General features: G+C 36.2%; 2 protein-coding genes and 1 long non-coding RNA gene across 7 annotated transcripts in view; 2 read left to right on the forward strand and 1 right to left on the reverse strand.

Moving 5' to 3' along the window:
* Positions 1-2,289, forward strand: part of LOC111780946 — a 4,406-nt gene extending 2,117 nt beyond the window's left edge. Inside the window, exons 2-4 of the long non-coding RNA XR_002812930.1 lie at positions 641-707; positions 1,053-1,203; positions 1,971-2,289. This is a non-coding gene — a long non-coding RNA (uncharacterized LOC111780946). The remainder of the gene's footprint in view (positions 1-640; positions 708-1,052; positions 1,204-1,970) is intronic.
* LOC111780943 (wall-associated receptor kinase-like 14) lies at positions 2,197-5,859 on the reverse strand. 3 transcript variants are annotated; one of them, XM_023661309.1, is made up of 5 exons: positions 5,804-5,859; positions 5,617-5,669; positions 4,517-5,270; positions 3,687-3,761; positions 2,197-3,611 (listed from the first exon to the last, which is right to left on the reverse strand). In XM_023661309.1, the coding sequence occupies exons 3-5, from the start codon at positions 5,214-5,216 to the stop codon at positions 2,302-2,304; spliced, it is 2,085 nt and encodes a 694-aa protein (XP_023517077.1). In that variant the 5' UTR covers positions 5,217-5,270; positions 5,617-5,669; positions 5,804-5,859; the 3' UTR covers positions 2,197-2,301. The 3 variants fall into 3 exon arrangements, with proteins under 3 accessions (XP_023517077.1, XP_023517079.1, XP_023517078.1); XM_023661311.1 differs by having other exon boundaries at positions 4,517-5,238; positions 5,804-5,852; XM_023661310.1 differs by having other exon boundaries at positions 4,517-5,238; positions 5,617-5,856.
* A 1,725-nt stretch (positions 5,860-7,584) lies between these two features.
* On the forward strand, positions 7,585-10,361 carry LOC111781808. 3 transcript variants are annotated; one of them, XM_023662514.1, is made up of 2 exons: positions 7,585-8,976; positions 10,148-10,361. In XM_023662514.1, exons 1-2 carry the CDS (start codon positions 7,918-7,920, stop codon positions 10,214-10,216), a joined length of 1,128 nt encoding a protein of 375 aa, XP_023518282.1. In that variant the 5' UTR covers positions 7,585-7,917; the 3' UTR covers positions 10,217-10,361. The 3 variants fall into 3 exon arrangements, with proteins under 3 accessions (XP_023518282.1, XP_023518284.1, XP_023518283.1); XM_023662516.1 differs by lacking the exon at positions 10,148-10,361 and having other exon boundaries at positions 7,585-7,691; positions 7,934-9,174; XM_023662515.1 differs by lacking the exon at positions 10,148-10,361 and having other exon boundaries at positions 7,585-7,691; positions 8,006-9,174.
* The last annotated feature ends 788 nt before the right edge of the window (positions 10,362-11,149 follow it).

Below are 11,149 nucleotides of genomic sequence, written 5' to 3' on the forward strand. Positions count from 1 at the left end.
AAAAAAAAAAAAAAAAAAAAAAAAAAAAAAAAAAAAACTGAATTGGAAATCTTCAAGTAGTAAGGATTAAATTGAAAAAGAAAATATTGAAACCTCCCCACTAAAACATATGTTCAACCTAAATTAAATGTACTAACTGTTGGACTTCTGTTTGTGTAGGTGCAGTGATGCCCATCTTAGTGAGATGACAAGAAAGGCATAGGCCATTTGTTACTCAGTTGATTAAGCATACACGTTAATCATAAATATTAGAAATCATGTGAAATATATAATTTATACAATGATTTAAACTTTAATACAATTCAAAAGGAGATTATTTGCTTGACAGACAAACCCCACTTCAAAAAGTGAATCTTCTCGTTAATTATTTTCCCTTTTTTTTGGGTGGAAAATCTTGATTGAATTAAAAATGTATAAAGAAGATTGCAGATTTGGGGTTTAGGAAATCAGTAATTATTGAAAATCACATGGTTTTTGGTTTGGATAGCAAAAACAATTGGGTTTGTAAGAAGGGAAGGAAGACAATGTGATGCCAAAAAGAATTTGTCATGATATATAATTTGGTTACATCTATCAGGTCTTTCTAGGCATGTCCATCACCGTGTGTTCCCCAAGTCTTTGATCTAATTAATTTTTGTAGTGGGGAAAGCACTTGAAATGAAGATGGGGAAAGCGTCCAAATGGACACAAAACCCCAGAAAATGCAGGTACGTTATGGGGCACATTGCCCAAGAACTGAGCTTACAGATTATTTGGTTAGTTTATTTGTTTGTTTGTTTATATCTTATTCATATTTGAAGCATTTTCAGCAAGCACGTCTCCTAAAGTGTATTTTGACTTTCAAAGGCTAATCGTTCCATTGAGTTCCACTTTCTCTTGAATTCTATGACAAAATTAGGGCTTAAGATATGACAAGACTATGAAAGTATACAAAAAAAATGACTTATACTAGAAACATGCATTTTAGTAGTTTTTAGAAGAGGTTAAATAATGGGAGAGAGTATGTATGAGGCAAAATTTTGGATCTACTGATGTGTGTGTGTGTGTGATAGATGGGGGCATAAAGTCAAGGCTGTAGGTGTTGGGTGTTGGCACACATATATGCCTTGGTGGTTGCTGCTTATCACATGCCTCCCAAGAACCTCTCTCCACAATTCTTGCTGCCTTGCTTGATCCACAACTCTACCACATTATTGCATTCAAGTGAGTCCTCTACTACAAACCCATCTCATTTTTGCACGTTCTTAATTTTTTGTTTTGGGACTTGCTTGTTGGATGAAAGCCCACCGACTAATTTAGGGAATGATCCTAGGTTTATAATCAAATAATACTATCTCCATTGGTGTGAGGCCTTTTGGGCAAGCCCAAAGCAAAGTCATGAGAGCTTATGCTCAAAGGAGACAATATCATACCATCGTGGAGAGTCGTGTTCATCTAACATGGTATCAGAACCATGCCCTAAATTTAGACATGTCAATAGAATCCTACAAATGACTCCAAAAGAAAAAGGGGACATGTCAATAGATTCCTCAAATGTCGAACAAAGGACTCCAAAAGAAAAAGGAGTCGAGCCTCCTGCCTTGAAGACATAGTAAAAAAATGACTCCAAAAGAAAAAGGAGTCGAGTCTCGATTTAAGGGGAGACATACTTTGTTTGAGGGGAGGTGTTGGATAAAAGTCCTACATCGGCTAATTTAGGGAATGATCATGAGTTTATAATCAAATAATACTATCTCTATTGGTGCGATCTTTTGGAGAAGCTCAAAACAAAACCATGAGAGCTTATGCTCAAAGTGGACAATATCATACTATTGTGGAGAGTCGTGTTAATCTAATATTGCTTAGAACAGAAGTCCATAGGGTGTGCCTTCAATGGACGAGATAGAATTATAGGTCGGAAAAAGAAGATTCATAATGTTTTACTATCTGGAATTTGTTCACTGTTCATCCTTTGACGACTTATGATTTAGGCTCTGTCAAATGGGAAGCCCACTGTTGTGGAGTTCTACGCAGAATGGTGAGAAGTTTGTAGGCAATTGGCTACAGTAGTATACAAAGAAGAGCAACAGTAGAAGCTATAATCTTGTTCAATTGCTTGTTTTTGATAACACGAAGTGGGAGCACGGGGTTGATGAGTTTGGACAAAGAAGGGAATGAAGAAGGTTAATGTAGTTGGCCGACTTCCAAAGCAATATCTGCTTGAGACATTAAATGTTTTCCATTGGATATACAAATCATGGTGAAGTGTAAGACCTTAAATGTCCTACAAAAGAGCTTCCCCTTCTTCTTTTTCCTCTATTTTCACCGTACTACATTACCCAATAAACTATTTGTTGAAGGTGAGCTTTGTTCACTTAACCAAGGATCTTGTATGGAAACTGGGGAACTATCCGTAACCTCCTCTACAGGAGGCAGATGGTCCTTTTGATGATTGTTCTCTGGTGGGATTATCAATCTCTGGCTCCCCAGTCCTGCAAGCAGCCCGGCCTTCTTAATTGTAATGCTACTTATAGACCTATCGCTTATACTACGAGGAGATGAGCAAGCCGACCCTGCTGATGATGCTGCACAAAGATTCTCCTCCATTGATGTCCACCCGTTGCGTCTGATGGATTCCAGTTCCTCTGCTACTTCTGTCATTGAAGGCCTCATGTCGCTATGAAAAGCAAGGCATCTGAATGCAAGCTCAGCCACCTTGTGAATAGAGTAGAGGGTCCAAGCATCTCTATGTGGCTCGAGGAAAGGATCAATTAGTTCATCCACAGCACCTCTCCCAATCCTATCAATGGCAAGTGCTGCTAGGTTTACTTCACTCTGGGGACGAGTGAAATCAACCACTTTCAATGCTGTTATTATCTCTACTAGCACTACTCCAAAACTATAAACGTCACTTTTATCTGAAAGATAGAAATTTTGATGGTATTGTGGATCAACATAGCCTGGAGTTCCTTGTGGAGCGGTTGAGACGTGTGATATTTCTGTCATACCAAGTCTAGAAAGACCAAAATCTGCAACTTTTGATTTGAATCCATGATCCAAAAGTATATTGCTTGACTTGATATCTCTGTGATATATTGGTGGATGCACAGCAGAATGTAGGTATGCTATTGCATTGGAAGTTTCAGCTGCAATGGTGAGCCTTGTCGTCCATCGAAGGCCATTTCCACGCTCTCTCTGGAGATGTTGGGAGAGAGTTCCATTGGGCATAAACTCATAGACAAGGATCTGTTGGCCTTCTTCAATGCAGCAGCCAAGCAAGCGGACTAGATTTGGGTGGCTCACCGAAGAGAGTAGTTTTATCTCATTCATGACCTGATCAATGCTATTGTGGTCTCTATATTTGATCTTCTTCACAGCAACCCACTCATCCTCATGAAGCCTCCCTGCATAGACTGTACCAAAGGCTCCAGTTCCCAGCCTTTGTTTCTCAGAGAAGCCATTAGTGGCTCTTTCTATTTCCTTGTAGGGATATAAAGTTACACTCGAATTTCCAGCAGCCTCACTTAGAAGCCGCTTCGCACTCATCTGACCTTTCAGACACATTGAGCGGCGTCGGATGCAATAACAGATGAGGGTGAGGCCAGCCATTAGAAAAGCTCCAACAAAAACACCTGAGATTGAGATAGAACTTTGTTAGAACTATATGTTAGGAATCACGACCATCCCAATAGTATGATATGGTTTACCTGCAATCAGAAAAGTGAATCTGCCTCCGCCACAGCGGCCAGTAATGAATGTTTTAGGATTGCACTTGTGAGAAACTGTACCAAATGCCAAAGCACCCAGCAAAACAAATCAACAAAATAAGCAAACATACATAAAAAATCCATTGACCATGCTTTGTTTGACCAATTCTGCTGATCATTCAGATCATTAGAAAAATTTAACATTGTTGGCAATCACAATTCTCCCTCCCTTTAATACTATTATGGGCACATGGCATTCAGTTTTCACACGAAAATCATATTCATCTCTACCCACCAATAATCCAAACTTTCAGAAACGTCAGAATTGACTTTCCCATTCACTAACACTATTTTAAAGGCGTCTCAACAGGAAAATATATATTTAAAAGGGAATATAAAAAGAAATCTGATTCAAAGGAAAAAGAAAAGCAGCCCTTAATTATTCTTTCTAACTATTTGGGAATAATATAGAAAATTATTAAATTGAAAATGTGATCAATTCACCATAATTTGATAAAAACCTATAAATAGTTCATAGATATCACTTTTATCATAGAAATTAATTATCATATTTAAAATTATAGCAATTAAATTCTTAAGTTTTTATATTTAAGAAAGTCGACTACTATTTTTGCCAGCGTTGGCTAGGTGACGATTTATAATTGGTTGGCATATACGGTTTTTCCCAGTTTACCCCTGGGGATGGGTATATTAGACTACCAACTAAAAAATTAGAAATAATCAGGAACCCAATGCGTTGAATGTTCAAATATCTTATATTTTTAATATCTTTTTTTAATAAAATAAATAGAGTTGTCTCGACGACTTACCTTTCCGGCAGCCGTGGCCGACGCCGGCGTAAGCATTTCCTTCATATCCTTTCGTGCATTGGCAACGAAATCCTAGGAGGCCCGTCGAGTTGGTAATGTCCGTGGGATTGGCGTTTTTTGCGCATCCTCCAGAAGCCAAGGGTGAGAGCCACCACTCTAACTCAATGACCCCGAACTCGATCTCGGAGATCGATTCTGATGAAGAATTAACGAAGACAGAGTATAATAGGGACTGGCACTTATCTAAAGCCGGCATAAATCCATTTTGCTTGGGCTCGGTGAAGCAGCTCAAATTACTGCTATTAAAGCCGCAGTTCTGCGGCTGATTCTGGTCGAAATTGGCTATTACTCCGCATGGAATAGGTCGTTCAGTACAATTCAAGAGGAGACTGTTGCGGAGAGTGGGCCTGTAGTTTTTGCCGAACAGTTCTGAAATTGAATCGATAGAGATATTGCATTCTGAAGGAAGTTTGATGAGGATACTCCTTTCAGTAATGTTCTGGACCTGGAATCTTCCGATTTGAATCTCGCCATTTTCGCTGCAATTCAATTTGATTTCGCTTTTGTTTGCGAATCCAAACGGATGGTGTACAAATTCCGCCGAATTCCCGGTTTCGCAGGGCGTTAACTCCTCGGCGATTGTTAAAGAATCCGAAAGAATTGCGATTATAACGATAACAAAGTATCGGTGCAAAGTCATAGTTGACTCCAACTTACTCCAACTGAACAAGAAACAAACAGAATCATCACCTCCCTGCAAAAGAAGATTTATCTTTAAACCCAAGCCAAGCCAAAACAGAATCAAATTCGTAGTCTCGGACGGGAAAGGATCAGCAGTATTCGAACATAAACTAAACAAATTCATGAAAAGAAAAACAGAGAAATATCTCCTCAAATCGATTTCTTACGACGAGGAGTTCGCAAATAACCTAAAAATTTGAGAACTCCGAAATTAAATGAAGAATTTAAAGCAGGACTGCGATGCCGTTGGAAGGCCAACCATCCATCCTAATAAATGCTCTCAGATGGAAGCAAATATCGAAAACGGAAAAGAACGAACAGTTTCTACGGTCATTATATTCATGAATTGAAATCTCTACCTCTGAAATCGCTCTTCAATGGCAGTAAATGCTCAGTCGATCACACATGGAAGCTGGTGAAAGAAGAATTCGACACGATCGAAAATTTACAGATTAGATTAAGATGGAAGAAATTTTTTCTCAAGAGCGATTGGAATCGGAAACCTTATTGATTTTGATGGAAAGCTGAGGATAAGAGAGAACGAACCGTGAAATTCAGAGGAGCTCCTTCTTCCTCCTCTTCTTCTTTTTAACGTACTCACGACGGTTTTTATTATTTTAATTTTATTTATATATAAATGATATGACCAACGTACCCTTAGCGTCATTTTAATACTCTGCACAACTGAAACAGAATTACGAAAATAGCCTTGATATTTAGAACTTTTTTTTTTTGTTATTAATTTATTTCCTATTACATCATTTTTTTTTTCTTTTGTTGGCATTTAAATGCAAAATAGTTATCTGAAATTTAGAAAGTATCATTAAATTAAGTGAGTTAAATTACTGTATTAATAATTAAAAAGTTTGAAATTCCAATTCTAACCCTACTCTTGGGTTCAAAGAAATGAATGAAAGTGGGAAATTAAGTGGATGAAATGAAAGCGAAGGATTTTGGGTGGGAAAATGCAAGTGGACGAAAATGCCCCGCTGGATGGGGAAATGAAATAAGAAAGTCAACGGGAAATGGATTATAAAAAGAAATTGACCAAAAAGGGCAGCAAGAGACATAAGTGGACGGCATCTTTGATATTTTTTCTTTTTCTTTTTAATTTACTCTTATTATTTTAAAAAAATCTAATTATTTATTATATAGGTTAAATTAATAATTAATATCTCATCAAATTTAAATATCAAATATTTACATTTTTTTTTAACATCATTAAAATGGGTTTTAGTGAGTTTACCTTTTTTTTAACACTAAATAAAGAAAAAAAATTAAAGTTCTGATTAAAAATAAAGGGAATTCATCAACTTTATACTAAGTAATGCAAGTATACTTTTAACTTTATACATACTTTTTAAAATTACTTTAAAAATCACCTTTAATTATTCTTTTTCCTCTTCTTTTTTATTTATCAAAAGTAGATAATCTTTTTCTCTACTAGAACTCGAGGCTAAAAATTTCCGAAAAATTAGAAAAAGTAGGGAACTCTATTCCTTATCTTGTCTCGACTTAAATACTCATTAACTAATGTTATTTTGTTTTCTAGTAGAAGNTTAAAAAAAAAAAAAAAAAAAAGAGAAATTAACTATTTAATTTAATTCCAAAGAAACAAATTTAATTTTAAAAATTATTTTTTAAAGGGATAATTAGAGAACGTTAAGAAAAAAGGGCAGGAATGTAAATTTGCACTGAAAATGAAAGTTGGAAGAGGACTGTGGGGGAAGTCTTCCGCCGTTTCTGGGAAGTGGAAAGTATGATTTGACAGAACTGCCCCCATAGCCAAAATTATTGACCGGACGACTCCTCAAATATTGACATAAGTTATAAAATAAATGAATTTCAGATATTCACGAAACTATTTTATTTTCACCAATAGATTGATCACAGAAACAACGCTGGGAATTGACTAACCTGATAGTCAACGTTACAATGTAGCTTACGTCAAGAAAAGGCTTATGAGATACAGGTAATGGGCTTACGGTCCAGCCCATTACGAACNTTTTTTTTTTTTTTTTTTTTTTTTTTTTTTCTTTGGGGGATTTGAATTTATAGTTTTTTTTATTATAATTTAAAATTTTAAAATTAGTTATTTGGTTTGGAACAAATAAATTTTAATGGATTTATTATAAAGAAATAAAGTTTCTGGTTTGGTCTACAAAATAATGAAAAGAAAAATAATTAATTTACGACTATAATCTTATTTTCCCATATTTTATTTAAAAAATCAATTTTTACTCTTTAATTTCAACCAAAATTTAACTCTAATATAAATAAAAATAATAATAAAACATAAACCCTCGTAAAGCCCTACGTTCCTTCTTTCCCCAATCCATTCGCTCTCATCTCTTTCTCCTCTGATATCACCTTTCTCCCATTCTCGCGGCAGCCGCACTCCGCCATTTCCTTGCCGCAGCCGCTCATACTTAAGGTGTGTTGCGATCTTTTTCTTAGTCATTCTTTTATCTATTCAGTTCAATCAACATCAAAGTAGGATCGATTTGAAATCAGGTCAATTTTAATTTGAATTGAATTGAATGAGCTATAGCATTGTCAAATATTTTAGGAATTAGAATGAAGAATCTGTTTGATCATACAGAGAATTTAGACATAATCACTTAACTAGATTACAACTTGGTTTGCTTTGAAATTTCGCTATGACTTTACTTGAAGTCATTAAGCAATCCTCCGCCTTATCCAAACCGCTTGTTTCCCAATCTGACTACCCCATTCTCCTCAATCCAGACGATATTCTAATCAGTTTGAAATCCAAAGTTGATGAACCAGATCGCCTTAGTCTTGTCAATCCCATTGTTGGATGGCAAATATCGGAAACCGATTCCATGGTGATAGAGCTGGGGAAAAAGTTCCATGAAAATCTCAGGCAGAAGCTCAAAAACAGAAACTTCTCAAAGCCTGAGTTTATAAACATTTTGAATGCGTTTCTTGAAAAAATGAGGGGAAGGGTTGGAATTGCAGTTGGTGTTAGTTCATCCGACAATTGTTACACTAAGATTCTGATTGAGAAACTCGGGTTTCTGATGAGTAAAGACGTTGGAGAGATGGTTTTGGATACATGTATTGCGTTCGAGGACTGGGAATTGGTAGAGACTTTTGTTGTGAATAGGCTTGTTAAACACTCATCTTATTCAAATTTGATTGTGAAGCTGGTGGGGAAGAAGAGGTCGGATTTACTTTGTCTTTGTATCCAACAAGCAACTGATTTTGGTCCTGCTGATTTACATTGCCTTTTGAAGTACTTTCTTTGCCCTTCCAAGAAGGCTGATGCGAGTATAGCTAACGTGAGAAAGGGATGGGAGGGCCAAGCATTGGCAGCCATTGAGAAGGCAAAGGAGGCTGCAATTCTTCTCATGATAGCACATGATGGATTCTCAGCTCAAGAACTGTGTTTGCATTATCTGTTGGCATCACCTAATGTTGATGAATTCATTCTTTCTTCTGCTCTCAGTAAGCTGAATCATGAAGAGATGATTAGTTTGATTCGGTATCTGGGAAAATGGTTAAAGAAATATGAGAGATTTCCTCACGCAGTTTCTTGTCCAAATGCATCAACTCTGTTGGGTTTGAAGGCTTGTGATTGGGTTCCCAAACTTGATGATGTGGTCAGATATGTTGGACTAATGCTGGACCAGAACTTCTCTTCGTTGGTATTGCTTCCAGATTTTCACGAGGAGCTGAAATCCATGGAGGGTCTGGTTAGTTCTTTAGCCTTGGAATCAAAACTCTGCTGTTATGTTGCTAGCTGTTATGTTGCTAGTATAGCAGAAAATTTAAGAACTGAAGATTAAGGTGCTTCAAAATTGATTGTCTTTTTGCTCCATACTTTTTATGTTTTATTACAATGGCTACCATAAGAACTTCCTTGGCTTCAAACATTTTCAAGAAAAACTCAATCCGCTCCTCGAAGTTGTTACAAAATCACGTAGGAAAAATGTCTCGAACCGAGAAATTACCAATTTGAAAACAACTCATATAGGTACCTTCATTTTTGGTTTCTTCATGTAGATATGTTCATTTTCTCTGATCTGTCCAGTTATTACACCAACTTTCTCAGCAACCAAATAGAGCTCAAACCTTCAAGTTAAAGTATCAAATGCCACAACATTATATGAAGTCTTAGGTGCTCTAAGTTTCATGCTCAATTGAACTATCTTAATGTTAATTAAACTTTATGATTTAGACCAATTAACCTTCGACACCTTTTGTGTCATTTTTTGTCGTTAAAGCTAACTACCGAACTTTATTTTGTGTCTTAATTGCCCGTTATATATTATTCGATAGGCTTTGACTTACACCATAGTATGTCTTTACTTATTGAACAATTAGGGCATCATATTGGTTTTGTTAGGAATCTCTCAAATAAAGTACACTATAAGTCTCCCCTTAATCAAGCCTCGACTCCTTTCTCTGGAGCCCTCAAACAAAATACACCATTTGTTCGATACTTCAGTCACTTTTGACTACATCTCTACAATGGTATGATATTGTCCCCTTTGAGCATAAGCTCTTATGGATTTGCTTTGGGTTTCCCCAAAAGGCCTCTAGTGGAGATAGTATTCTTCACTTATAAACCCATGATCTTCTACTAAATTAGCTAACGTGGGACTCACTCCCAATAATCTAATCTTCAACAGGTGTATGTTATGAAAATGAGAAGAGGTATGTATCACAATTTCATAATCTAGCTAACTTATTCATCCTAGGTTAACCATATCTAGAAACAAAGACACAACTATTCAAACAATAATGGACATGCCTAAATGTTTATATCTTCAATTGTCTTTAAGGTTTGGATGGTTAAAATTAATCCAATAATTGAGAGGCTAGTATTTGTTTATTTGTTTTTTTTTTTTTTTTAATTGATAGGCTATTATTGAATCACAATGGGTTCATGAGTTGCTGGGCAAGTGGTCCACTTGGATGTTAAAAGAATGAGACCATGTAAGACTATTCAATAACTTTATGGTTCGAATTTAAATTTTTTTAGAAAAAGCATTTAATAGCAAAATGTGTAAAAGAGTTTATAATGCATGTTTTTATTATGATAATGAGGCTTAATATATAGTTGAATAAATCATAATTGTATAGTTTATTTATTGGAGTTATGAAGGTGAGTTTTTAGTGTAAGATTATATTGATATATTATAATTTAGTTTAACACTAAAAAGAGGACCGAAATTGGGAATAGAAAAATATGATAATTTATTGCGTTTGAAATGCGTGATCTAAATTTAAAAATGCGACAACATACCCGTGGAGAGAGAATCCAAGGGAGTGAAATAATAATTAAATAATTAAAAAAAGAAAAAGAAAAAGAAGAAAATGAAAAAGACGTGGCCAATTTGGAGGTTAAAAGGACAGAATTGGATATCAACAACTCACCCTAAAAGACAAAAGTACTGTTGGACCAACTGGGCCCCCCCCCCCCNCTACCCATCTCCTCCACCTCCTGTGTACTACTCTCCTCCACCACCTGTCTATAAATCTCCACCACCGCCGGTCTACCCATCTCCTCCACCTCCGGTGTATTACTCTCCTCCACCACCTGTCTACAAATCTCCCCCTCCACCAGTCTACTCGTCTCCTCCACCTCCCGTGTACTACTCTCCTCCACCACCTGTCTACAAATCTCCACCTCCTCCAGTGTACTCGTCTCCTCCACCTCCTGTCTATTACTCTCCCCCACCCCCACCCTTTAGACTGGGCCCTCTCTCCCTCTTTCGCCTTTCTTCCACCAACCCAGAACCCGATACGCGTAAAAAACAAAATTTTAAATTTTAAAAAATATGATTTTTTGAATTTCTTTTTTATAAATTAATTCTACGTATTTTATATATGTTTCTAAAAATAAGTTAATTTTGAAGACTA

The sequence above is a fragment of the Cucurbita pepo genome, chromosome LG19, assembly GCF_002806865.2.
Source record: "Cucurbita pepo subsp. pepo cultivar mu-cu-16 chromosome LG19, ASM280686v2, whole genome shotgun sequence".
Lineage (NCBI taxonomy): Eukaryota > Viridiplantae > Streptophyta > Magnoliopsida > Cucurbitales > Cucurbitaceae > Cucurbita > Cucurbita pepo.